At 34.7% G+C, this 26,961-nt stretch overlaps 6 protein-coding genes and 1 non-coding gene across 10 annotated transcripts; 2 read left to right on the top strand and 5 right to left on the bottom strand.

Annotated features, from left to right (window-relative positions):
• Position 1: 1 nt before the first annotated feature.
• LOC105958671 (pentatricopeptide repeat-containing protein At3g16610) lies at positions 2-2,684 on the bottom strand. Its single transcript, XM_012982682.2, has one exon. It carries the CDS (start codon positions 2,644-2,646, stop codon positions 184-186), a length of 2,463 nt encoding a protein of 820 aa, XP_012838136.2. The 5' UTR covers positions 2,647-2,684; the 3' UTR covers positions 2-183.
• Positions 2,685-3,755: 1,071 nt separating this feature from the next.
• On the top strand, positions 3,756-3,829 carry TRNAV-CAC (transfer RNA valine (anticodon CAC)). The gene has a single exon. It is a non-coding gene; the product is annotated as a tRNA-Val (tRNA).
• Positions 3,830-6,012: 2,183 nt separating this feature from the next.
• LOC105958842 (Putative methyltransferase family protein) lies at positions 6,013-8,264 on the top strand. Its single transcript, XM_088814528.1, has 8 exons — positions 6,013-6,168; positions 6,283-6,350; positions 6,729-6,848; positions 7,024-7,097; positions 7,184-7,241; positions 7,332-7,424; positions 7,594-7,705; positions 7,913-8,264. The coding sequence occupies exons 1-8, from the start codon at positions 6,107-6,109 to the stop codon at positions 8,028-8,030; spliced, it is 705 nt and encodes a 234-aa protein (XP_088670654.1). The 5' UTR covers positions 6,013-6,106; the 3' UTR covers positions 8,031-8,264.
• LOC105958982 (GDP-mannose transporter GONST1) lies at positions 8,229-11,707 on the bottom strand. Of its 3 annotated transcripts, none has more exons than XM_012982991.2 (10): positions 11,437-11,707; positions 10,396-10,646; positions 10,088-10,322; positions 9,855-9,994; positions 9,647-9,776; positions 9,391-9,489; positions 9,140-9,294; positions 8,801-8,917; positions 8,596-8,693; positions 8,229-8,490 (listed from the first exon to the last, which is right to left on the bottom strand). In XM_012982991.2, the coding sequence occupies exons 2-10, from the start codon at positions 10,491-10,493 to the stop codon at positions 8,441-8,443; spliced, it is 1,122 nt and encodes a 373-aa protein (XP_012838445.2). In that variant the 5' UTR covers positions 10,494-10,646; positions 11,437-11,707; the 3' UTR covers positions 8,229-8,440. The 3 variants fall into 3 exon arrangements, with proteins under 3 accessions (XP_012838445.2, XP_088670652.1, XP_088670653.1); XM_088814526.1 differs by having other exon boundaries at positions 11,256-11,521; XM_088814527.1 differs by lacking the exons at positions 8,229-8,490; positions 8,596-8,693 and having other exon boundaries at positions 8,797-8,917; positions 11,437-11,702.
• Positions 11,708-12,750: 1,043 nt separating this feature from the next.
• On the bottom strand, positions 12,751-14,866 carry LOC105958841 (MutS2). Of its 2 annotated transcripts, none has more exons than XR_016029924.1 (6): positions 14,370-14,866; positions 14,047-14,152; positions 13,551-13,595; positions 13,324-13,455; positions 13,151-13,223; positions 12,751-13,028 (listed from the first exon to the last, which is right to left on the bottom strand). XR_016029924.1 is itself a non-coding variant. In XM_012982844.2 (6 exons), exons 1-6 carry the CDS (start codon positions 14,727-14,729, stop codon positions 12,940-12,942), a joined length of 813 nt encoding a protein of 270 aa, XP_012838298.2. In that variant the 5' UTR covers positions 14,730-14,863; the 3' UTR covers positions 12,751-12,939. The 2 variants fall into 2 exon arrangements, 1 of the variants encoding a protein (XP_012838298.2); XM_012982844.2 differs by having other exon boundaries at positions 13,543-13,595; positions 14,370-14,863.
• A 1,028-nt stretch (positions 14,867-15,894) lies between these two features.
• On the bottom strand, positions 15,895-18,339 carry LOC105958981 (F-box protein At2g26850). Its single transcript, XM_012982989.2, has 5 exons — positions 17,556-18,339; positions 17,378-17,457; positions 17,075-17,253; positions 16,752-16,826; positions 15,895-16,278 (listed from the first exon to the last, which is right to left on the bottom strand). Exons 1-5 carry the CDS (start codon positions 18,183-18,185, stop codon positions 16,091-16,093), a joined length of 1,152 nt encoding a protein of 383 aa, XP_012838443.1. The 5' UTR covers positions 18,186-18,339; the 3' UTR covers positions 15,895-16,090.
• A 6,085-nt stretch (positions 18,340-24,424) lies between these two features.
• Positions 24,425-25,220, bottom strand: LOC148765427 (uncharacterized). Its single transcript, XM_088813934.1, has 3 exons — positions 25,098-25,220; positions 24,789-24,989; positions 24,425-24,675 (listed from the first exon to the last, which is right to left on the bottom strand). Exons 1-3 carry the CDS (start codon positions 25,116-25,118, stop codon positions 24,607-24,609), a joined length of 291 nt encoding a protein of 96 aa, XP_088670060.1. The 5' UTR covers positions 25,119-25,220; the 3' UTR covers positions 24,425-24,606.
• Positions 25,221-26,961: the final 1,741 nt, after the last annotated feature.

Genomic DNA, 26,961 nt, shown 5'->3' with positions numbered 1-26,961 from the left:
ATCCAAAAATATGCACAACTTGCTCATCTAACCACCAATTTAGCTAATTCAAGTTGGATTACAAAGTCAATTCGAAAGTCGATTGTAAAATAACTTGTATAAACAGATTCGAAAAATAACAAAATTTTGATTAAATGACACGGTGACGAACATAGAGCCACCCGAAAAACATTTGCGAAACATTCAAGTAGAAACAGTACCCGACAAATAAGGATCAAATCTTTCTCCAGAAATAAAACCCTGCATTTGATCTTGAACCTGAACCCAACTGCACCCGGGATTCTTCTTCACTCTCCTCGTACTCATCGTTTTCCTAACCCTATCCGCATCTTCCCACCTCCCCGCTTCAGCGTACATATTCGACAGTACAACATAGTACCCAGGATTATCGGGCTTCGCTTCTAGAAGATTCTCACCCGCCCAAAACCCCAACTCCACATTCCCATGAACCCTACTCGCCCCAAGCAAAGCCCCCCAAGTATTCGCACCTGGTTTCATCGGCATGCCATTAATGAGCTTCACCGCCTCTTCCATAAGTCCACAACGACCAAGAAGATCCACCATGCAAGCATAATGCGTTTCGGAAGGTTCTAGATTCTTCCGGGCCAACATATCGTTAAAGTACGCTTTCCCCCTCTCGACTAGCCCGCCATGGCTACATGCAGAAAGAACCGCTATGTAAGAGACCGAGTCGTATTCCACACCATCTTCTTTCATTGCTTCGAAGAGATCGACAGAACTTTGAAATTCTCCGAGCATTCCAAACCCTAGAATCATAGTATTCCACGAGGCAGTATCCCTCTTGGGAATTCGATCGAACAATTTCTTTGCGATTTCGATTTGTCCACATTTAGTGTAGAAGTCGAGAAACGAGTTTGCAATAAAAAGATGCTCGTGGAACAATCTTCTCGTTGCGAAAGCATGGATCTGTTTTCCTTCCTTAACTGCAGACATGTTTGTGCATGCAGACAAAACTCCCATGTAAGAAACTGTGTCAAGATTCAGGCCCAGCATTTCCATTTCTGTGAACAAGCTGATCGAGTTGGAGGACTCGTTTGTTTGTGAATATCCCATTATGAGTGTATTGTAGGATATTTCATCTCTGGGTGAAGTGTCGAATATAGTTCGAGCAAGATTCAGACAGCTACATTTCGCGTACATGTCTGTCAAAGCATTCGAGACGAACAAATCGAAGGCGGACCCCACCCGGATGGATCTTGCATGTATTTCCTTACCGTGACGAAGAGAGCCTATTCTAGCACAAGCAGGAAGAATATTACTCAGAGTGACGGAATTAGGAATTTCGCCACGAGTTTGCATCTCTCTAACGAGCTCCAATGCTTCAAATTCGAGTCCATTTTGAGCAAAGTTACCAATCATTGTATTCCATGAAACAATGTTCTTGGCACCAATGTTATAAAATACGGACGAAGCTTCGGAGAAACGTCTCGATTTTCCGTACATATCAACTAATGCATTGGCAACGAAAGCATCAGAATCCATGCCAATTTTTACAGTGAAACCGTGGATCTCTTTACCCTTGTCGAGTAAATTTAGTTCTATCAATGTCGGTAAAATGGTGGCAATAGTAACGGTGTTTATTTCCACATGCTCGCGTATCATTGCTCTAAAACAATTCAACGCATTGCTGTTCAACCCCGTACGTGAAAAGCCACCAATTATTGAATTCCAAGAAACCTCATTTCTTTCGACCATGTCATCGAAGACTCCTTCCAAAGCCCCGATATTCCCACACTTTCCATACGCATCAACCAATGCGTTTCCAATCCTTATTTCGCCATCCAAACCAACCTTGAATACGTAAGAGTGAATCAAACTAACCAACCTCTCGTTCTCGAGACTAGCACAGACTGGCAGAACACTCACAACACTGATCACATTAGGCACGAAACCCGACTTTGCAATCATATTCTTAAACAAACCAACGCAATCCAAAAGCCGCTCGTTGTCCGCAAAAATCCGAATACCTGTATTCCAAGAGATCAAATCTCTCTTCGGCATTTCATCAAACACCTTCCCTACGCTACGTAGATCACCGCAGCTGCCATAGAACAGAATGAGAGTGTTGTTCACAAACACATCGTCATCAAAACCAGCCTTAATCAACCTCCCGTGCACCTCCAAACCTTTTAACAAATGCAAGAAATCCGCACAGAGCTTGAAAACGAAAGGAAAGGTGTAATCGTCAGGCCCGAAAGGAGCAGCCCTCAACAAATCATTATACAGCCAAAATCCGAGATCAACGACGCGTTTCTTGTGCGGGCCAGTCGACAGTACGGTACACGCGCGGATGAAGGTGTTGTGGAGGAAAGGGGAGCGGGAGAATGATGCTGTCTGAGTGAAGAGGGATTGGAGGGTGGAGGGAGGAGAATGGTGGGCGGCGTAAGAGAGGATGAGGGCGGCGGAGATTGAGACGCTGGAAGGAAGGTGGCCATGGATGACGGCGAGGGCGTGGGCTTGCCGGGTGGAGGAAAGGGACTGCGTGGCGGTGCAGATAGGGAGGATGTCGGCGGTGGGACGCCATTGCGGTGGCGGAGGTGCAGTTGTGGAATGAAAAGCGGCGAGGGGATGTAGGCGAGTGGGAGTGAGAGAAGCTAGACGAAGAAAACGGACATGGTGGAACATAACATTTCTATACGAAGTATGTATGGCTTTCTTCTTCTTCCCAAATTCTGATACTGCATTTAAATAGCGGGAAAAATATAGTTTTAGTCCCTCAAGTTTGCATTAAATTCACATTTAATCCCTATGTTTACAAAAAAACATATTGGCCTCTCATGTTTTAAAAATTTAAAATTTTTAGACATATTCGTCAATTTTCTGTTGGTGCTAACGGAATCAAGCGTGTATGCATCACTGAATTAACTGACAGACTAGGGGTGGTAAACGAGCCGAGCCGGCTCGCGAACTCGACGAGTCGGCTCGAAAAAAGCTCGAACTCGAGCTCGGGATTTTCGAGCTCGAGCTCGAGCTCACGAGCTCGAGCTTCGGACGAGCTCGAGCTCGAGCCCAAAATTAGCTGTTCGACAGCTCGCGAGCCGGCTCGCGAGCTGCCTTCTAATTTTTTTTTTTTTTTTTTTTTTACATATATATATATATATATATTATTACTATTATTATTATTATTATTATTATTATTAACTAAATAGTAAATAGTCTATAATAATAAATATATCTAGTATTTAAATAGAAACAAATCTATATTACTTAAATAATTCATAATTATATAAAATATAAAATATAAAATATAATAATAATAATAATAATAATAATAATAATAATAATAATAATAATAATAATAATAATAATAATAATAATAATAATAATAATAATAAATTAATAATAATAATAGAAAAAATAAAAAATATATATACCTAGAGTTCATTATTTATTTTATAATTTTTTTTATTTTCCTATGAATGATTTCTATAAAAAAATAATTTTAATAAAAAAATTAAATAATAATAAAAAAAAAAAAAAAATTATTCCTGAGCTCGAGCTCGGCTCGTTCCCACCCCTATGACAGACTAACGGTAAATTGACGGAAATGACCAAAAGTGTTAAATTATTGGAACATAGGGGACCAAATATATCTTTTGTAAAATATGGGGAGCCAAATGTGTAATTAGTTCAAACTTGAGGGGTGGAAACTGTAGTTTTCCCTTTTAATAGCAGTTCATTTCATGGTTTGAATTGTTATACAAGTATGTTAAATGTATTAATCTTTCAACAACGTCTGGGTGGTGTAGTCGGTTATCACGCTAGTCTCACACACTAGAGGTCCCCGGTTCGAACCCGGGCTCAGACATTTATTTTAATGGTTGTTGCACGTTTGATTGAGAAGATTTTTTTTTTTTTTGAACCAGATTGAGAAGATTGAATATTTTAGATTTTGGAAATATATTTTTCATTCTGAATTCTAATTCTTTTTTAAAACCGAATTAGAATATATAAACTCCAATTTTAGTTTCCGAAAATATTTCCTTAAATTCCAAAATTTGCCGAACATTAAACTTGTCGTATCAATATTATTATGTATTTTTTATTACATGTATACTTTCAATCCGTAATTTTTTTATTTGACAAGTTTTTTCACATTCTAACTTTATCATATTTCCAATATTTATATATTTTTTAGGGGCTCTTTGAGGAAACCCCCTCATTATTTTTTTTAATGAAGAGAGGTCCAAAATATTTCACTCCATTTGAGAAAAGTTCACACTCATTTTGAGCTAATATGTTTTCCAACATTGCCCCCACCCGCCACATCATCACTGGGTCACGCGCTTAGCAATTTTTTTTTTTCGTTTTTCCGTTCTTTTCTGTACCAGTTTTCTTAATCGACTATGGAGCATAGTCGATTAGCCTTAATCGACTATGCTTCATAGTCGATTAAGGAAATTCTTTAATTTTTTTTTTTTGTTTTTTAATTTTTTTTTCTATATCAGTATATTATTCAACTATGATGAAGCATAATCGATCAAAAGTCTGCTACTAAAAACAATAAATCAAAACTGCAAAAAAATGCAAAATCAACTATATTTTACGAAAAAACAAAAATATAAGAACATTAAAATTGATTTATACAATTGGAATCAATAAGCAAAATGAACAAAAAAAAAAAAAATTGGAATCGATCAACTTTAATCGACTACCAGAGGATAGTCGATTAAGAATCTGCTACTAAAAATAATAAATTTCAACTGCGAAAAAATGCAAAATCAACTATATATTACAAAAACAAAAAAATATAGAAACATTATAATTGATGTATACAATTGGAATCAATAAACGAAAAATCCAAAAAAAGTAAAAAAAAAATTGGAGTCGATCAACCTTAACCGACTACCAGAACATAGTCGATTAGCCTTAATCGACTATGCTTCATAGTCGATTAAGGAAATTCTTTAATATTTTTTTTTTGTTTTTTAATTTTTTTTCTCTATATTAGTATATTATTTAACCATGATGAAGCATAGTTGATCAAAAAGTCTACTACTAAAAATAACAAATCAAAACTGCAAAAAAATGCAAAATCAACTATATTTTACAAAAAAACAAAAAATATAAGAACATTATAATTGATTTATACAATTGGAATCAATAAAAAAAAAAATGGAATCGATCAACTTTAATCGACATCAGAGCATAGTTGATTAAGAATCTGCTACTAAAAATAACAAATCACAACTGCGAAAAAATGCAAAATCAACTATATATTACAAAATAAATATATATACAAACATTATAATCGATTTATACAATTGGAATCAATAAACGAAAAATCCAGAAAAAGTAAAAAAAATTGGAGTCGATCAACCTTAATCACTACCAAAACACAGTCGATTAAGGTTTCAGCCTGCGCGAAATTTCCTACACGCGCCGTTATCCGCCCAATCCACCAAAAAACCCTAAATCTGCCTCCCCATCGTCACCACTGCGCCGCCACAACACACCACGCCACCGTACTTTGATATTATGACAGTTTTTTTTATTAAAAATAAATAAATAAAATCACAAATCGCACCATCAACCAAAGCAGAACCACCACCCATCAAAAACCGATTCCGATCGATAATTTTACCTCTTTTCGCCGCCACTGTAGCAATCGTGACATTCGAACTCAGAATCGCTATCAAAATCATCATCATCTTTATGACTTTTGTTCAGATCTGCAACGACGGCGACGGCGGCGGAGACGGCAACGACAACGACAATAACGACTTCAATGGAATTGGCATGGTTGTTCTGGCGGTGATGTCGGGAGTTGGTTCTTCCGATAAAAGAGAATGAGAGAAAAGTATAAAAGAGAGAAAAAGGAAAAGTAGATAAGAGACGAAAAAGAGAAAATAAAATTAGAGTTTTAAAAGAGTATAGTAAACAATTAAGGGTAGTTTTGGAATTATGAAAATATCACTTGGGTGAATATTAGCAAGGGGGTTTTCTCTAATTATTTTTGTGATTGAGTGTTTACTGAATTCATTTTCCGGGTTTTTGCTAATTATCCATAAATTAATATATAATAAATAAAATCATACATAATCAGAGATACTGCACTCGGCTAAAAAAGATTAAAGTTTGCGTAATGGAAAGAGAAGAAGGAGAAGATGATATTGTTTGTTTGGAGTCTTTCTTCATCAACCACAAGTATTTTCTGCTTCTCTTCTCTCTTACATCAAAACACTTTCTTTGCATATTCTTGTTTCTATTTCTGAAACAAAGATTGTTTTTTTTTTCTTTTTTTCTTTTTCTTTTTTGAAGCTACAAACTGACGAGGTTTACATTCGGGTCGGAAGTTCTTGAACTGTATTGCCTTCAGTCCGCTTCAAGTGAGATCCCTTCTCTTCCACTTTCTGGAGAAACAAAAACCCATATTTGATTTTATTTTCTGTATCTTTTTATGCATTCAAAGTGTTTGATGTTTTGTCTCAGTCAAAATGCTGTGGATCTGTATATCCTCTGTCATACTGCTTAATCATCTTTGAATGAAAAATTGACTCTAAGAGCTGTTGTAACAAGTTTATTTACATTTCCGGAGAATCAATTGTACGCATTACTCTTATTTGCAAATACGATCAATTGTATCTAGTGCACCATACTAAAAAGGGGAACATGAGAAAGAAACTATGATCATTGTACAAGTAGTGTTATTTTAAATGCACTCGATTATACATCTCGAAATTAGGGTCTAACTGTCGATTTGGCAGCTGATTTTGATTTGACAGGACAGTTGGTTTGGCCCGGAGCAGAGCTTATGAATATGTATCTCTCGAAAAATTCGGACATGCTGAGAGGTTGTTCTGTTATCGAGCTTGGCTCTGGTGTTGGTTAGTGTTAGTCTTAGACCTCCTTACATTTCGTATCTTGCAGTTTATAATGTGAAAATTAAAATACTATTGTTTAAGGAAAGGAACAATTTGGTGTATTATTTCCGTATTCGTGATATATGACGGATGCTGGATTATTTCGAACAATGAGTTGATTACTGAATTCGTTATCCAGGCATTACTGGAATATTCTGTAGTCGATTTTGCAGTAAAGTAGTACTGACAGACCATAACGATGAGGTTCTTAAGGCAAGGTTAATCGATAATACACTTAATGCTTTTATCTAGCCATATATATACATATATATATATACTGACCTTTTGCGCATATTCAGATCCTTGCGAGGAATATAGAGCTGCACGATTCTACACAAAATTCTATGTGTGCTTCTGGTAAGCGAAATTTTCTGGGAGTAGATCCGAAATTTGAATTTTATATATTTTATTTTCTAATAAGTTGATTTCAATTCTCATGATTGAAAGCTGAGAAGCTGGAATGGGGGAATCACGAGCAGCTCAAAGAGATCTTGCAAAGGCATCCAGAAGGATTTGATCTTGTTATTGGAGCCGATATTTATATCCTAATATGCACTGTTCATCTATTATTTATCTACATTTTGAAACGGGTTTTCTTGCTGAGTTAAAATGTCATAGTCTTGCAAAAAAAAAAAAATAGTCGTCATTTCAATCATAATATCCTTTCTTGATCTTGTCGTCGTAAAATAATGCCTTAACAAGTTTTCAAGCTTTCAACAGTCGAATATTCCGTTGCTCTTCGATACAGTGGAAAAGCTCCTCAGTATCAGCTCTGAAAAGAAACGCAGATTCATATTGGCATACGTATCCAGAACAAAAGTGTAAGTATTTTGTATAGATGATTTCTTTATATCCGGTGCCATTTGTTTTAAATTCTTCAACAATATTATGACATAATTATATATATATATATATATATATATATATATATATATATATATATATATATATATATATATATATATATATATATATATATATAGATAGATAGATAGATAGATTGTAATTTTGTTTTTTCGTGTATGCAGAATGGATAATATGGTTATCAGTGAAGCCACTCGACATGGACTGAAAATAAGTGAAGTGGCTGGAACTCGTGGTACCATTAGAAACCTTCAAGGACTTGTTTATGAGATCACCCTCTAAATGAAAACTGGCTTAGTTGCAATTCAGATGTATTTTAAGTTTGGTAAAATTAGACGCAGTGTGATTGTATTATTATCCAACCACCTAATTCTCGATCATGTGTTGTTTCGAGCCTTTGCAAAAACCCAATGTTCTGTTTTTCAGTTGACTTGATTAATAATGTACGCGTTGGTTGATAACCATATTGGACGAGTTGTATTTGACATTGAAGAAAATGAAACGATTTTTATAACATGACGATTATTATGTCTTGTGTGTAGGTTTTATGATCCGTTTTACGTGTTATTTTCATACAACATGATCGTAATATTACACTTGATGGGAAAAGAATTGTGTTACAGAACGAAAGCACAAAAAATAACTGTCAACGAAGGCTAGTTTACATGTCAGGTATAACGGCTTAAATTTTGTCAAATTTTACGCATTTTTGCTCTTGCGAAAAGCACTCCTGCCGCCAACCCTAGCAAAGAAAATACAATTTAGCAGGATTCTCCGATTCCTAGTATACGATAATTAGTTCAGAACACGGAAAATAAAAAAATAAAAAAATAATTAGAAAAATTACCAAAGAATATACTAGCAGAATTTTCCAAGCTAGTCGAAACATTAAAAAGTAGAATCCCAGCAACTGAAAGGGGAATCTTGTTAAGTGACCCCACGAGACTGCAAAATGCAATAAAATCGACTGTAAACCCAAAGTCTCGAACGAATCAAAGAAGGCTAAATAAGTTATATATTTGTTAGATTTATGGTTGTAAACAAAGGTTTACCTGTATGTAGTAGCTCCGGTTTGATGGAGAAACCACATGGAAGTGAAGCTGATTGCTAAACCCAAGAACCCACTAAACGTTATCACCACCCAGAACGTGGGCAATCTCAAAAGTGGTCTGCCGTACGGGAACCAAAAAAGAAAAACGAAACAATGTAAGAAAACGGGTTCAAGATTATCCATAATTATCGTAGAATTAAACATATCGGAAAGAAGAAAGGATTAGTAGCACCATTTCTATCAACTATGAGATAGTATAATGTTCGACCAAACGGAGAATGCATCAGTACGAAACCACACGAAAAAAGTAAAAAAAAAAAAAGGATGAATCTTTACTTACGATTGTGAAAGATAGTCGACTTCGTTGAACACAAAAATAAGGAAAAGTCCTAGAGGCAGTGAAAGGGTATTGTTTAGCATGACCATCGAGAACTCGTTCAGTTCTCCAGATTTAGTGACTTGTTTGGCAGTATCCATCACCCTACGCAAAGTTAACTGCGCCACGAGATAGATTTACGGAACCTGCATTAGGCTAAAATTTCCAAGAAACGGTGTCTATACGGTGGTCAATCACTTTTAAGATTAACTTACGGAATACGACGCTGTCAGAAAACAATTGAAGAACTGCCACGTGTATCCGACGGCATTAAACGAGAGATCCGTAAATCCTCCCGATATTGCTGAAATTATCTGCATGAAAATCACAGGCGATTCAATCCAACACAAACTCGTAAAACATCTAGGGACTAACTGTCAATTTGGTTATCACTAGGAAATTTCCCATAAATATCGAAACACAAAATTACATATCAAGAATCCACTCGGAAAATTGCAGTCGACAACATACCATCAAGAAAAGGGCAGCCCAAACTCTATTGTCGTGGTGCTTGCTGAATAGATACATTTCGCCGACGGCAGTCATCACATTTGTTACGTTCTTCAGGACCGTAACCATGGCAACGTTTATGTATCTCAGACTGCAACGAGGCATGAATTAATGCATCAAGTAACATCTTGAAGAAGAGATTACGAAACTTTTGAATGAATAGTAGTACCTAAACATGCTTGTGACGAGCATACCAACGAATATCATATTGACAGGCAACCATACTTTGATTAGTCTCCACGTGAGTGGCTCCGTTGTAATTATGCCGAAAAAACTCAACGACGAAACGATAACTACTGATACAAAGTTCTGCAAGCATGAAGCGGTATTTTATCAGTCTGCAGAACGTAAAAATCAGTACAGACAAAAAAATAATGTACGAGGATTTATAGGGGAGGCAACCTGGTACAGCATCAAAGATATTCCGGCGTTAAAGTCGTAACTCGAGAGGACATACTTGTTAACCAGTATCATGCTGCACGAAGAAAAACAATACGCGAGCCCCGATAACAAGGCCTGGTTGTGTAATGTAAGTCCTCGTTTACTTCGCACCGACTTTTCTCTGTCCTTGTCTAATCTCCCACTCTCTACGTCGATCTCTTCACTATCACTCGAAAACTTCATCCCCGATAAAGATCTGAAACGTGCAGCATATAATCAACAACCGTTATGATGAAAATCTTTACAGTGAAGGAAAGAGAAACGCGTACCTGTTGGCTATTTCTCTTCTAGCTGGACTGGAGACCTGATCTACCGAAGTGTTGAACTGATGGTTTATGATGATTCTTTCTCCACTGGGAGTATCCATAGAATATCCAAACTGATAATTCTGTCCAGATCAGAATCGGGAAAATCTAGAGTAGAAGCACCATTGAACGATCTCTACCATAAGTTCAAAAACCAATAACGGTATCCAGATCGTGGCCAGAAATTACAACGTCAATAACTTCAAAGCTGGAACCTGGAGGTAGAACGAAAGACGAACAATAATAAAAAAACAGTCCCACTACGAAATCACTTCCACATATATAGTAATCTTGCAACGAAACCCACTATAACCGGTGCCATTACATAGTTACATATGACTAAGGAAATCGGATTTACAAGGGCAAGTCCTCGATTAAAACAATCTTTATATCCAATCACTCAACATTCAGAAGGGGATCCATATAGTGGATTCTTAGCATAACCGTTTATCGATAGAAACGGGCGAAGAATTTCCTATACGTTATTCAATTCATATACACCTATGCCACCCTAAATCCATAACGCCCGCTTCAAATCCAACACAAACACACCGGATAATACGACTTCGGATTGAAATTACCTTTAGATAACTATTTCAAGAATGCCCTTCAAGAATTAACATCCGTATATCATTCCAGTATATAATATTAGTATCCTCAAACAACGAAAAGTCGAAAACCCATCAATTGAATACTACTTTTCATGTATAGCAAATTCATTTTTCAATTAACGGTTCAAATTCAGAACCCTCTGCAAAAAAAATCAGACCCAAAAAGAAAAAAAGATAGGAAAAAAAAAACTGGATAGTAAAAAAGATTACTACTTTTTCGATCAAATGAGTCCAGAAATGGATTTGATGCTCACAATACATCCCCGAAACAGAAAAAACACGAGTTTCTTGAGGCGCTGAGTCGTCAATAACCGAGAAAAAAAACCCTTATCGGAGTGAAATTAAATTAAATTAAATTAAATCCAATTTCATTTTCCACACAAGGGTAGCTTACCTCGGAGTGGTGTACACTTTACAATATGCACGCAAGAACACACACACATGAGAGTGTGGTGTGTGTGTGTGTGTATCTTCGTATTGAATCTCGGGCTCAAAAACCCAGATGAGCTACTGCTACTTTATGTGAAATGGACGTGGAGTGCAAATATCAAACAGTACGGAGAGAGAGAGAGATAGAGAAAGTCAAACTGCATAAAACTGTAGAAAGCTTCTCTACTTCTGGAAATTCTTTTACAGCTCCGGAAATTGAATTCGCTCTTTGCTTCAAATTGGTAATTTCTTCCTTTGAGTATTTGTTTAAGCGGAACGACGTCGTTCTTAACTAAATTTATAAAAAGATTGGGTCATTATTTACACTATTAAGAGAGTGTTTGGCTAAGCTTATAAGATGTTAAAAAGAGCTTATAAGATGTTTTAGAGCTTATAAGCTCTTCCAAAGTGATTGGTAAATTTTTAAAAAAAGATCTTAATTTTTTTTAAAATAAGCTGCTGGAGAGCAAATAAGATCTTTTTAAATAAGTACATCCACCCCACCTTTTTTTTTTTAAGATCTTATAATGAATAAAAATAGGAAATAAATTCATTATCCAAACACTCTAAAAATTAATCCTAAAAATAAGATGTAACAGCTTATCAGCTCTAAAAACATTTTATCAGACGTAAGAACTTATCAGCTGTTTAAAATAAGTTTAGCCAAACACCCTTTAAGAGGGTGTTTGGCTAAGCTTATAAGATGTCAAAAGGAGATTATAAGATGTTTTAGAGCTTATAAGCTCTTCCAAAGTGTTTGGTAAATTTAAAAAAAAAAAGATCTTAATTTTTTTTTAAAATAAGCTGTTGGACACCAAATAAGATCTTTTTAAATAAGTACCTCTACCCCACCTTTTTATTTAAGATCTTATAATGAGTAAAAATAGGAAATAAGCTCATTATCCAAACACTCTATAAGGATGATTAAATTTAAGATCTTATAATGAGTAAAAATAGGAAATAAGCTCATTATCCAAACACTCTATAAGGATGATTAAATTTTGTAGTTAGACCAATAATTAATTTGATAATCCCATATTAAAATAAAATGAACTATTAAAAAAGATTACAAACATACATAATGGTAGAAAGAAATATATGTAATATAATTTTAAGTATTATTTCAGCTAAATTTGTCTCCATTAATTATTTTTTTTATGATGATTAATCGGGACGTTCGTTAGAAAATTAATAATTCATGCATTATTGAAATTCTAAGTAACAGATAAAAACGACCATTTTTTGTTGCTGTATAATTCAATAAGCAAAATCTTTTAAATGTAGAGGCACCAGTTGACATTAATTTCAATACATTTTATCAAACAATAGGATTTTCTGGTAGATTTCTTAAAGTCTTAATTCCATTTTGCACTTGAAATATAGTTGTTTGGCATTTTGCACCCTAAAACAAAATTAATACCAATTTGCATCCTCAATAAATCATACATAATTTTTTGAATTATTGTCATCAAATTGTTTTGGGGGAATGAAGTACCAGCGTTCCGTTCGCCTTCAACCCCTTACCGTATGCTGCAATAAGCAGCGCCTCAGCACGACCTGCAATTACTCGAAAAAACACAATATATCAGTGAATTATTATTCCAAGAAACAATTAAAGGTTAAATCTTGCTTTAGTGATTAATGCATTCTTGAAAAGAAAAATTTATATATATATTCACCGTGATCTTTCTTCCGTTTCAAAAGGGAACTCGTCGAGGGGAATAATGCCGATGCAAGCTCTCTGCTATCGTCCTGGTCGAGAGAAATAACTGATTTTCTCACATTTTATTTAAAAAAAAAAAATCAAAAATCAAATTTATTTATAAATTCAAATTTATATGTACGGGCGAACCTTGGTTGAGCGATTTCCTGCAAGTTTGAACTCGTTTTTCCACAATAATGACGGAACTGGAATAACGGAATATCCAGAGGTAACTAATATTCCGATCCATAGCCCGTATCCAAATCCTCCACTCCACCATCCCTTTTAATGCAACCAAAAATATTATTTTCCGAAATAAAAATAAAAAAAATAAAAATAGTTGAATTACAAACGTTACGGTTTTCTAACCTGCTTACCGTCTTGGGGGTATGGAATCGATTGCTCTATATATGCAGTCGTTCCTGTAAGGAAAAACGAAAGATGAAATCACAGTGAAAAAAATGTCTAAATGCTAAACATTGAGTTGTCGTAAACAAAATCAAATGGAAAAAAAAAGGGCAAAATCGAGAAAAAAAGATGATTATTTATGATGGTACGAATAAAGGGTTGTACTTACCCTCTGTCAGGTGTACGTTTTGAGCATCTCATAAAGAATTCATAGTAGTGGTTATTGTATCGTAACAGATTCGAAGCGAGCCATTTAAATAATTTGTTTTTTCAATTATTTTATGTTTTTCGGCTCTGTTTTTGGTGGGGTGGGTGACAAACGAACAAACCGGAAATGATAACTCTATCTCACAATAATTGTTTTTAAGCTACTACATTCAACTTTTATTCAATCGAAGAAGCCAAAAAGAATCAGCATTTCAACTGAATCAGAATTACGAAGAAACGGAAGCATATTAATTATACCGATTGGAGCATCAATATCTCGAAGCAACTGAATGATTGATTTGACATCGAGACGCTTTCGGAGTCCTTTTCCAACCAGTACTTTCAAGTGAGGAGAATCGAATACCTTTCGATAAACGGAAAATAGAAAACGAGAAATAATTAGACAAACAATGCAGTCAAAATCTTAGAACACAATCGATAAGTTCCTTAGTATATATACACACATAATCAAAGACAAGAAAACGATAAGAATCGATTACTTATAATTTTAGTAACATAATTCGTAAAGACTGCATTTTTAAATAGTGACCAAAGCGAAGAATAGGGCAATTAGCTAATACCTGAGCAGAAGTATCGGGCTTCAAAACGGCTAGGGCTCCAGAAAGATCCGGGTCGACTCCGATGACCCAACCCGGGTCGGAGCCTTCTGAAACCGGGTTGCCAAAATCATCCCGAAAAGGACAAGTGAGCGAATCCAGCCAGTTTAATTTCAGCTGGTTGGCATCTGGACTCGATTTTTTGTCCCTTGAGCTACGTTTCGGCTTTGACGATGGTTCTGGAAGTGCCGTTACAGCCTCCGGGTCGGAAATGGTTGTTGTTGTCGGGGAGGCGGCGGCGGCGGAGAGTCTGAATGCGGCGGGAGTGAGGCGGAGACGGAGGAGGAGGGGTGGGGTTAGTTTGAAAGGGAGAGGTGGGGTCATCAAACATTGGGGTTTTGGAGGGAAAGGTTGAACTTGGATTCTGAAATGACTACTTGTGAGTCAACTCAGTGAGTAAGAGGCCAATCCTAGGACTTATGTTTGAGATTTGTGCTCGATATTGAATTGGTGATGCCGTCAAAGTGGATTTCTAGGCGTGGACTTGGACACAGAAGGGACAGAGCCGAGTTAGAAAAACGGCTCCATGTATTCGAGCCAATCCGGTAAAATCCACTATTTATGTTTCTTTCCGTAAGTGTAAACTATTTCTGTAATTAAGAATTTTTATTTGTATAAACCAAATGGGTGCCCAACAATATCAATTACTCACTTCTCTTTTACTATCAAAACCTTCAATTACTCCATGAATCATAGTATCTAATTAATTTATTGACATGAAATTTCACTACTAGTATTCGATTCACATTTTAGCATATATTTGATGGTAACTTGAATTATTAGAAAAGCTTCAAAGAGCAAAGCACTGTCATGAAAATAATGTTAACGTTGGAAAACACTTTTCTATTTTTGTGTGTTTCATTCCTTATTCCAAGATTCAATTTTTTAGTAAAAAGAATTAGATAATCCTTAAATTAAGGTAATGTACACACTTTCTAACAGGCCAACTTCCCTATGTTATATATAAAGCCAAACTCACTTCTCACTTGTCCAAACCAAACAGCCCTCAACTTTTAATTTGCACCAAATGGAATTCAAAACTCCATTGAAACTCCCTCCAAGATTTCACTACAAAACTGATTTCAACAGCTACATAAGCCAAAAGACTCCACCTTTATCACCACCCGTTTGCTCGAAAGAGTAAGCGGGATGACGATTTCGACCCTTTCGTATCGGCTTTGGGGAAAGTGATGGAAGAAAACAGAGGAACAAACAGCAATCAAGTACAAACAAAAACCGAGCTATAATAATAACGGACCACCGTATTTGAAGGGCTCGTCTTATTCGAGATGGGTTCGAGCCCAAATCAAAGAAGGCGGGCTTGGCCCAAAAGGGTCCGTTTTTCATCTAAAGGGTCCCATTTTCAGACAGAGTACAAGGTTTGTGAAAATCGAACTCGGAAAACTTGTTGCAGATAAGTGTAAGGTGAAGAAACTAAAGGGGAATTTGCAGAGGTACGATTTGTTTGGAAGAGAGGACAACGAGCGCGTTAATCAAGATCGCTTCAGTGGATCGCGTTAATTAACTTCTACAAAGACACATTTCCCTCTGTAAGTCCAAAGAATCAAATTTTTTTGTGTTTGTAATTTACAGAAGAAAATGGCCTTCTTGAATCAGTTTGTAGTTACAATTTTAATTTTAAATTTTAAATAAATTTATATATAATTAACTAAAGAGTGACCTATTTATTCCAATACTACATCTGGCCAGAACTGCTTCCACATGGAAATTTCTTCATCCCCACAAAGTTTACGAATCCCGCCGTAAAATCCATCAGCCTCGTTTCCCTCTTCCCTATGATCTCTCCGGTTAACAATGGTAGTTCTCCATCGACAGCCACGTGTGTACTGATTGAATTCAAGAACCAAACTTTCTGCAATTAAATAATCATTGTTAGAAGATCTCGAAATGGATCGAAACAACACGTTAAAAGTGTCGTATTATATAAGATAAAACATAGTATTATTGACTAATAACAGGAAAATATTGAACGCACACGAAAACAAGACAACGTCAAAAAAGGGTGCGCCGACGGACCAATCGAGCATCGACAGCAAAGCAAGAATTACCTCGGTCTCTTTCGGGTTTGGCTGGCTATAAATGTACCACTGAGATAAGCACTTATGGGATGTGTTGGAAGACAATATGACAAGCTAAAGACAATGGTTTTTTATTTTTCTAAGGCACATGGGAATCAAGAAAAGGGCCTACATAAAAAATTATATTATTTAAATGATGTATAATTAATATATGTTTCTTTATACTAAGAGTTAATTAATAGATGATCTCCAAAGAAATATGAAATTTTAATTTTGTGTAGGGAAAGAAAACATGGTAGCAACTCACCACTATGATGACATCTGCAGTAATTGGCATTCCCATCACATGTTTCTAAGTGGCCTACAACACCATACCACCAACCTGTACACATAAGCAACGACATTAATTTAATCCATTCATCGATCGGCATATTCGAATAAGGCACTTTCGATCATATCTTACGGAAAATTTTAAAAAATAAAAAATATAAAAAATAAATTATCCACCAACCAAAAGCCACCACAACACCATTTTAAAATGTGATCAAGAATTGTAGGTGTTTTTCGGACAAGAAAGGAATACATTGATTGATCGATCCAATTAGGTATAGTTTCAAGAAAAAACAATACCATATGGGAATTCTTTATTTCGTCTCCATTGGATTTCGATTTGATCACCCGGGCGAAGCTCGTTCAAACAATCGGAGATATGAAGATCGTGCGGTGAAGTATCGACAAGGGGGGCTCTTAGCCTATCCCATGTTACACCACTCTCTATTGCACTGGTTCTTGTTCCATGAGCCGGATATCTACTCATCGAAAAATCCAAAAAAAAATAAAAAAAATCAGCACCACAAAAATCATTACATAATCTGCCAAGATTCAATTGTTATTCAAGAATTCAAAAAAAGAAACACAAGTGCATTCAATCACCTAGCAAGAAAAGTGTCAGTTCGCCGATCGTAACTAACCACAGCATCATAGCAAGACAACATAAATCCCACATGACCATTCTGCAATAAAGCACACATTTTTCTTCAATACAACTAATTTTTTTTTCAAGAAATCGGTTAACCCATAAAAACAAATAAACCAAATATATATAATATACCTCACGGTTATAAACCTGAGCAGGGAACCACAACTTGCCAGACTCAAGAGCAATGTACCAAGACATTACCGAATTAACCGGAGGAAAAATCTTATCTTTGCCAACACTGCAAAACCTAGATCTAACCAATGCAATGAGGCAACCCAAGAACCCCTTCTCTCCAATTCGATCGAAAAAAATCGAATCTTGATTTCTCGAATGAGCACTGCACAGCCATTCTCTGTATGCAGAGGTGCCAACAACTCTGCCCCATTTGCTCCTCACATGCCTCTCCCACAGGTGATCACTCACACACATACCCCTCAGAGATTTCGACACGCAGCCCATTCGACAGAGGCCCTTCGGTGGGAGCTTCTCGAGAATGGTCTCAAGTACGAGGTCGGGTAAATAATCGAGTACAGACATCTGATCTCCGGAGTTCGTATCAAAGGCAGTCCTTTGCACTTTTGGAACAGCATAAATTTTCTTGCTGGGCAGCATTCTTGTAGTGAAAAATGAGAGGGTTGCACTGAAGAGTGTGTTTTTTATGGATTTCCAAAAGCAGAGAGATAGCAATCTCATCTCACAAGCGAAAAGTGGACTGTAGAAGAGGATGAAGGAGAAGGAGCAAGTGATCAAGAATAGAAGCATTGGATAATCAAGAACTGGGCTTTAGCTAGAAATATATACATATATACATACATATATGATATATGTATATATATGGTGCAAGATAATGTGAAGGGGTTGATCAAAAGAGTTAGGTGGATAATAATTAAAAGGAATGAGCCTATTAAATAGTGAAAGCTTCTGCCTTTTTTTTTTTTTCTTGCCTAATTTTGAAACCCTTGTAAAGAATGGAGGAAAGGGATGTTTGGAAATAATCAGTTGAGGATGGACAGCTTTTATTGGCTAAACCCACCTAACACAAATTTGTGGGCCTAGTTGATGTATTTTGTTTTTGGGTAAAAATATATAATAATGTGTTGACACGTATCAAGATTCTTGCAATTAAAGGTTGCAATAATCTTTGGTGACAAATTGAAAAGAAGTTAGTGAGCGAAAAAAGAAAGTTGTGGAAAAAGTAAAATGAAGCAAGGAAAATGAGGAAGAAAGAAGAAGGGAGGTCCAAATACAAAGAAAGATGCTTTCTTTTTGACAGTTTCTTGGAAATTACTAATGAAAGAAGAAATAGTAAATTATGCAGAAAAACACAAACACTTCTCTCTCTCTCTCTAGATCTCTCTCTCTTGTCTTGTGATGCTCAATGCGAAAATCAAGAAAAGGGGGCAGGTTGAAATTGCAGAAAGGAAACAGAAAACTGCAAGTGGGGGAGTGTGGGATTGGCAGTAAAAATGTCAGTGTTTAAGATAACAAATTAAAGGTATGGTGGAATCTGAGAAACATGAATCATATGATAGATGGAGGTCAAATGATATGCTCTGCTTTTTTAACGGTATTACTTAATCCGAATATTTCTTTTGAAAACCTTAGGATAAACTGTAAAATTACGAAAAAAATCCTTAATGTTTTGGGTAATTATAACTGCCGTGAACTATGAATCTTTCTTGCTCGTTCATCTTTACTATATCAAATTCAACAGAATCTTCTAGATTCAGTGGAATGTTCTTTATTTTGTGCAAAAATACAATTTATTATGCACCATGTTGAATGACCATCTCAACCAAAAGCTTAAGTTTTTAGTGAAATGTATCATTTAATATTAATATCTCCAATACACCACTATTTGATATTTACAAGCCAAGATTACACATCTTATGATCATCTTGTTTCAAAATGTGGTTCGAATGAGATAAAACGGGTACAAACTGGGGAATATTCCACTTAATCTAGAAAATTCCATTAACTTTGACAACGTAAGAAGATTCATAGTCGAAGGAGCTGATTGCAATTACCCAAACATGAAGGATTTTTTTAGTAATTTGACGTCTTGTACCTTAAGGGGTGGTAGTAATTTATCCAAAACTTAATAAAAATTTAGGAAATTTTGGAGTGGTAGTAATTTATCCAAAACTTAATAAAAATTTGGGGAATTTTTTTAATTTATTTGTTGAGTCTGTTGTTTCGATGCATATGTTCATTTTGAGAAATTAAGTATAAAACTCCATGAAAACAAATTAAAGAAAAGAATTGGTTGCTTGCAATATTATAGTGATACTGGGAAAAGGGGGGCCATAATAAAAAAAAGAAGAAATAAAGAGTTGTGATTTATGATGTCACTTGATAAACAATTACAAGTATATAAGGTTTAATTAAAATAGTATTAATTAAGTCGCAAGTTGTGAAAGTGCAAAACTGTTGTGCAGAGTTGGTTGGCAACAGTATTGCTGCTGTGAAAGCAAGTGGTGGTGGTGGCGGCCCGGCAGTGCGGCCGCCGCCCGATGCTGACGGTGGTCGCTGTTATGTGTTGGGTCCAATTATGCAACCTCTTTTTTATTATTATTATTATTTAAAACAAAATTAATCATAAGTACATTCTCATATGTCATTTTGGACTGTAAAACTTTGATTTTGAAAAACTATAGTATATAATTTTCTCAACTTCTCAATTTTTGTTTCAATTTCTTTATTTTTTCAATTTTCTATAAATATAACTTAGTTCCCACACTCAAATTACAATTAAAACCACACGAGAAACATAAAACACAGTAGTCTAATTATATGTGGCAAGTTCAACCTATTGACTGTCGACAAAATAATTCGAGTTTTGGTCATTTGATATAAATTATCTTGCTCCAACCAGTAGATCATTCATTGCAGAACCTAAAATCTCTATTATTGTTTAGCATAGTCAACTTAACAATTATTTTATGCCACTGCATCGAACCTTTTGATTCGTTTGGATTATCTTAAACGTCTTGATTTAAGAATATACTAAGCCTCAGCAATTACATTAAACAAACGAGTATTACAACATCATTAGAGCATAATGAATGTTAGGAAGAAAAAAAATTAGGTGGAGGATTTATCCTAAATTTTATCATGTTTGAGGTGGCAAACTATAATTAATTAAATAATTGAATCAATAATCATTGGTTGGCGATAATGATATAGTCAAAGATTTGGATACTAAATGTAGGTCCACGCGCTTTCCGGTGGGCAAGGAATTGGAACTTGAATTAATACTAGTTCACACTACTATATAGTTTATTGAATTAAGCTAATTTTACCTATAAAAACATTCAATTAATTAGCCCATTACTCAAATTTCATGCCAACAATGCATCCCTTCTTTTTCATACTTTTTTTTAGGGAGAGAAATAAGACTGTCGATTATAAGAAGTTCACTACCGAATTTCAAAAATCTGGTGTCAACTTTCGTAAGTTTATTATCATAATTTGTTAAAACGTTCAATATTTAACAAGTTAACTGTTAATTTCCGTAATTTTACTGTCATATTTTGTTATATTAATCGACTTTTGATCATATTGTTTTGGCAAAACAAACTTAGAACCTAATGCAAACAAAAACTATAAATTTCTATTAACGTTGAAATATATTATTAAAATAAGAAAATTATCATTAAAAAACTAATCTTATGTGCTTGTCATCATAAATCCCACATATTTGTACATTTATATAAGTAAATATGTATAAGTATATGTACCCGCATGGGTGTAGCTCAACTGGTTCCGGAGGTGGTAAGTTGGTGCAAGGTCCTAGGATCGAATCCTGGCAGCCGCAGTGTGGGAATTTCAACTCCAATGAGTTGGTTCCTTGTGGGCACCAGGTCCGGGTCCGCTACCTTAACGGGCCGTTGAGTTACCATGATTTACATTCCTCCATCAATCCTTGTCGGGCCAAGGGATGGGGGCCCTGGGGGCGAGGGATTTCGCCTTTTGGTGCATGTATAAGTATATGTATAATATGCATTCAATGCACCATCACCAAAGGTAAATTTCATGAATAACTTTATGACAAATATATGCCAAACTAAATAACCATAAATGTTCAATATAGTGTTCCAATCCAATGTATCTCCCTCTTTAGAAAGACACATCCATCCACATAAAAATTGTGAGATAGAATTTTTCTACATTAGGAACACTATAAAAATCTTATCCAATTCAAAAAAAATGAAAATCATTGGATTCTTGCTCACGTGGGCACCATTTGTTCTTTGGCCAATCAGCAATTACCCGTTTATTTAACTGGTACTTGTTTCGTTCCACAATAACTGTCACTTTTGATAAAATAAATTTGTTTCATATTATCTGTCGATTTAGATTTCTAATACCGCATTAAATACATATTTTCATGCTTCACCTTTATCAATTCAACTCTATTAAATATTAACTCTCTCTCATCACAGAATTATACGATAAAGTTATTTTGGTCCTTTTAATATATTTTCCCCTAAAATCAAACCATATTTATTATAATTCTTAATATTTGTGCAAAGCTGAAAAGAGACGGTTAAAAGGAAATATATGAATGATCCCCAGGTCATGGAACAATAAAATAAGAAATATATAAAACGGGGACAATTAAAAAAAATGCTATATTTTATTATATTTTCCAATCACAAAGATTATGTTTGATCCTGTGGAATAATTGAAGCATATACCCCCAATACCCAATTGTTTATTTCATAGAGTATATGAATAATATGAATAATAGGTGTATTTTATTTTGTTGCATTGTCTCCTAAAGCAATGTCACATTTCTGTCATTTTATAATTTAATTTCATGGTCTTGTGGTTTTCTTATTTTATTTTTTATTTTTTATGGGGTGACCACTTTCTCCACATCTCCTTTATGTACTGACTACAATTATTTATATTTTCTTTCTTTTAATGCCTTTATAAAGTCTTAATATTTAAGTTCACTACTTAAATCATTTTTTTGGATCAACTTGGTTTTGTTTTTTTTATAGATTCTCTAAACTTTTTTTTTTTTTTGATAAAATTAACAGAGTTTTAAAAACTATATTAAAAAATGAAGACAATCACAATATATTATTGGCCGCAACTACTCGAAATATTCATTCCACTAAGTGGAAGACCAACTAAAATGAAGACCACTAAAAGAAAAACATTGCAAGACTAGACGCAATAAAAAACTCATCAATGTCGAAACAAAACCGTCGCCGTCGCCAGAATCGAGAGAGCAATCCTTCATCGTCATGAGAGCAAAACCATCCAACATTGACACCCAAGCAAAACCTTCAACAATAATGATTTTTAGAATCTCAAAAAAATAAGCAAAATGGAAAGAGTCTTTTGTAGCAATCAATCTTTTCCAAAGTTTTATTTGTCAAAATATCATTAAGAAGAATCCACGATTTAAAGATACAATGAACGATTTTTGTTGTTAGTACCATCCAGCAAAAAGAATTTCCAAATCTTCTGTACATATCAAATTATATGTACATTTTTGTGAGTCGCTTTTAATCAAATTTTGGTTTCAGTCGAACGACTCAAAACCCAAATAATTTATTCATTAACGCATTTCTTATAAGGTTAGGTCGGTGCAGGGGGCGGACCCAGCGCCATAGGGGACGAGATTTGGGGAAAGATGGATTATGAATTTACGGGGCTTTGGGGCAGCGTTCCTAATTTATTTTTGGAACATTTTGTAAATATCAGCAATAAAAATTAAGTATTGCGGATTATTTTAATTAAAAATAATTATAATCTAAACTATATTATCATTATTAGAATTTTTAACTGAAATGCTAAATCCCACACTATTTTTGCCAAATCATGCACAAAACTAAAAATATTTATTTCTCTAAAATCTTCTTTCTCCTTCCCCATTCTTCTTTTTTTTTTCCCTATTTTTTTCATAAAATCACACACTAAAAACATCCTTAGCATTCCAAGTTCGAATTTGACAAAAATCTTCACATGTTCAAACTAAAATAAAGTTGAAATTCGAGGAAAAAATCGATTCATATGAATTTGAATAATTAAAAATGCTTAATGAAATTGAATAAATATTAACTAAAACAGAACTCATTTTTTTATGATTATTCACGTAAAAAAATAATGAATTTTGAGTGACTTGGATAAAATTATTTTAAAGAGAAGTTAGAGAAAATTTGAGTAAAGAGAGAATATTTTTTTAATTTATGTGTGGGATTTAGTAAATTTTAGTGTAGGATTTAGCACACCCCAATTTTTAAACTTACCATCATAGACTACTAAATTTTTTTGGGCCTAATTTATAAATAAATAAATAAAATCATTATAAAAAAAGGCAAAAAAAAAATTCTTGCACGTGCCGCCACCAAGCAAAGCTTGGGTCCGCCCTTGGGTCGGTGCAAGTGCATGTGCAGGTTCAATGAATTCACAGACCAAGTTTTGACGTTCATTGACCAAACTTTGACGTGGGTCAATACCCAATAGTAGGTGATATGGACCAAATTGCCCTTGTGGGCTTTCTAACCCTTTATTGGGCTGATCAGGTTGTTGCTTTTATTGGGTCAATGGTCAATCCAAATTGTCGTAGTCCGAGTTGCATTCGTCCCTAATTGGGCTCGGAGTCGAGATCGAGCTGAGCATATCTTTTCTTGGCTCGGGGATGAACCGAGCTAGGATTCGTATACTCGGCCTATAGCCTTAGTAGGCGCAAGGAAGAGGAATTATGGCAAAATTGCTTATTTGTTTACACCAAGTATTTTCACTTATAAAGAAGGAACGAAGGTCGATCGTGATTCCGGCAACATCAAACGCTGATGTGGGGAGATCAAAGCGTTGAGCTTACTAAATCGAGTTTGATGGGTAGGTAAATCATAATAACTTTTCTTTCAAAATGGATCTAAATATTTACTTTAATATGATCGGTATATTTAACTTTGTAAAACTTATACATAGCAAAATATATAGGTCGAGGAGGAGCGGATCGTAAATATGACATCAATATATACTAGTATAAATCATTATTTTCATAAGAATTTTTCTTTCTTTTTTTTCTTGGAAAAAAAAACAGTCGTTCCTGAAAGATTATCGGAAAAAAATGCTTAATCAAAAAACATAAGAACATAAACTATACAATGGCGACATCGATGATTTTTCAGTTGTGAAAAGGCGATAAACGAATTGTACATCAAACCCTAAAAAAACAACTGAGGCATGTCACCGTCTTCTTCTTCTTTTCCTTCTCCTTCTTTCTTTGCTGCGCATGCACAACAAAAAAAATACGTATGTAACCATAAAACGTATATATATAATTTCGCTACAATTAATATATAATATTTATACATGATTTAAAATAAAAAAAAAACTTACAAGAGCAGAGTAGAAGTCATGACGACGAGGATTGAGATGGGGGTGGTTCTTGATGAACTCACGTTCGTTGCCGAGGCTATCGCGATTGTGTTCGGTCTTGCGCATTTTCCTCTGTGCACGTGCTTCCGAAAACACCACCGAGTAATTTGTTTCGTCTCTACTCTTTCTATCCCATCCTCCAAATTCCGGCAATCGCCGCCTCTGCATGCATGCATGCATTTTTATTTAAATATCTATAAATATATATATAAATGTATATTTTTTTTTTTTTAAATATATAAAGAAATTTAATTTGAAAGCTTGGCTTACCCCCTTGTAGCCGCCTTCCATTGAAGGATCAGAAATAAAGGAGAAGTGGAGAGGGAGAGGTTGAAAAATTGCTTTGAGCTATTGCATAAATATATTTCAACTCTATAAAATTTTCGAGGAAATTATGTTTTTATAATGATGATTAAGTCTTAATTTTAAACCATTCAATTTTCTTGTTAGAAATTAGAGGGCTGGAGGATTATTAGCTGGCTCTCTCATCCAACTTGTTTAATCTGTAACTTATAATTTTCTTTAACTGAAATGTTAAATATCGTTTCAATTTTACTAATGTCGTTTTGACTTCGAACCTAATTTTGATATTTTTTTTTTGATTTTGGCAAAATTTGAAACACGAAAATTGTAGTCCTTTGGATTAACTTTCTAATCCGCTAGATTGGATGGCGCGTGACACAGTTATGCATGAATGAGTCACATTTTGAATTTTAGATACATCAATACATCAAAGTTGTGGGCAGTATCCATTGATTCATGTATATTTCTCGTCCGACATCCAGTTTTGGTGATTCAAGTTGGATTAGAAAACTAACTCAGAATACTACAAATTCTATTTTTCGGGTTTTGCAAAATTTGGAATTAAAAATGATCAAAATCACGTTTGAAGTCGTAGCGGTATTATTAAAGCTCGAACGACGTTTATCACTTATATATTAGTGATAGGGCAAATTAAGACAAACCCCCTGAGGTAAAGTCGAATTACGAAAACACCCCCTCATGTTTGCATAATTATAAGCACCCGCTCAACTATGTATTATCTTACGAAAAAATCCCTCAAGTTAGATAAATTTGGGGGGGGGGGGGGGGGGGGTCATTCGGTAAATTTCATACTCCATCTGTTCCACAATAACTGTCACTTTATATTTCCAACACTGCATTAATTGTGTAATTATCAATTTTACCCTTATTAACTATCTCCAACACTCTCTCCCATTAATTATTGGCAAGGGCATTTTAGTATAAGAACATATATTTTTCTAAAATTAAGCAACATTTATTGAGATCCTTAATCCTTGTGCACAAGCTAAAAACGACAATTATAAAGGAACGGAGGGAGTATCATTTAGTGTTTGGTTCGATAAATAACCGAAACACCAAAATTTTATTAAAAAAAATGATTTTTTATTTTTATTTTTTTAAAATTAATTTTAGTTTAAATACTAATATTACATACATATATGTAATATATAATAAAATAAAACTAAATACCACACCGAATTTACGGTTCGGTAATCGGCATGTACGATACGAATTTTTGTTCGGTTCAATTCGATCGGTTTACGGACCTTTGAACACCCTTTAGGTAATTTTAATATTGTAAGTGTGGACGTGCAAGACAATACACAGTTGTATAATTATGAAAACAAAAGGGGTTTTTCGTAATTATACATTAACTCAGGGGTGAACATAATTTACCCTAATTATTTTTTAAGGAAAAAAAAGAAAAAGAAAAACGTATCCAATAAGAAGTAGTATTGGTTCAACACTAGGACGTTTCTTGGGGCTGTCTACGGTCCGAGAGGGTCTGTACTACTCGGACCGTACGAAACCAATAAGAATGCGCCACGTAGGATTAGTACGTACCCAGTAAAAAAATGTACGAACCCTGAATTACAGATAAAATTACATAAAAACCCTTTTTATATAAAATAAAAAATATAATTAGAAAATCAATAATTTAAAAGCTTATTACAATATAATTATTACGATCTAATTATTCTCATTAAACCCTAATCTCTTCAATCCTTTTTTTTGTTTTCTTTGTTTATTCATCGTCTAAAAAAAGAGAAAAAAACAAATCTCGTCGCCATCATCATCAATAAAAATAAAAATCATCTTCATCAATCGT

The sequence above is a fragment of the Erythranthe guttata genome, chromosome 14, assembly GCF_056151865.1.
Source record: "Erythranthe guttata isolate IM_541 chromosome 14, IM_541, whole genome shotgun sequence".
In the NCBI taxonomy this organism is placed as follows: domain Eukaryota; kingdom Viridiplantae; phylum Streptophyta; class Magnoliopsida; order Lamiales; family Phrymaceae; genus Erythranthe; species Erythranthe guttata.
This window is presented reverse-complemented; position numbering and strand designations above follow the sequence as displayed.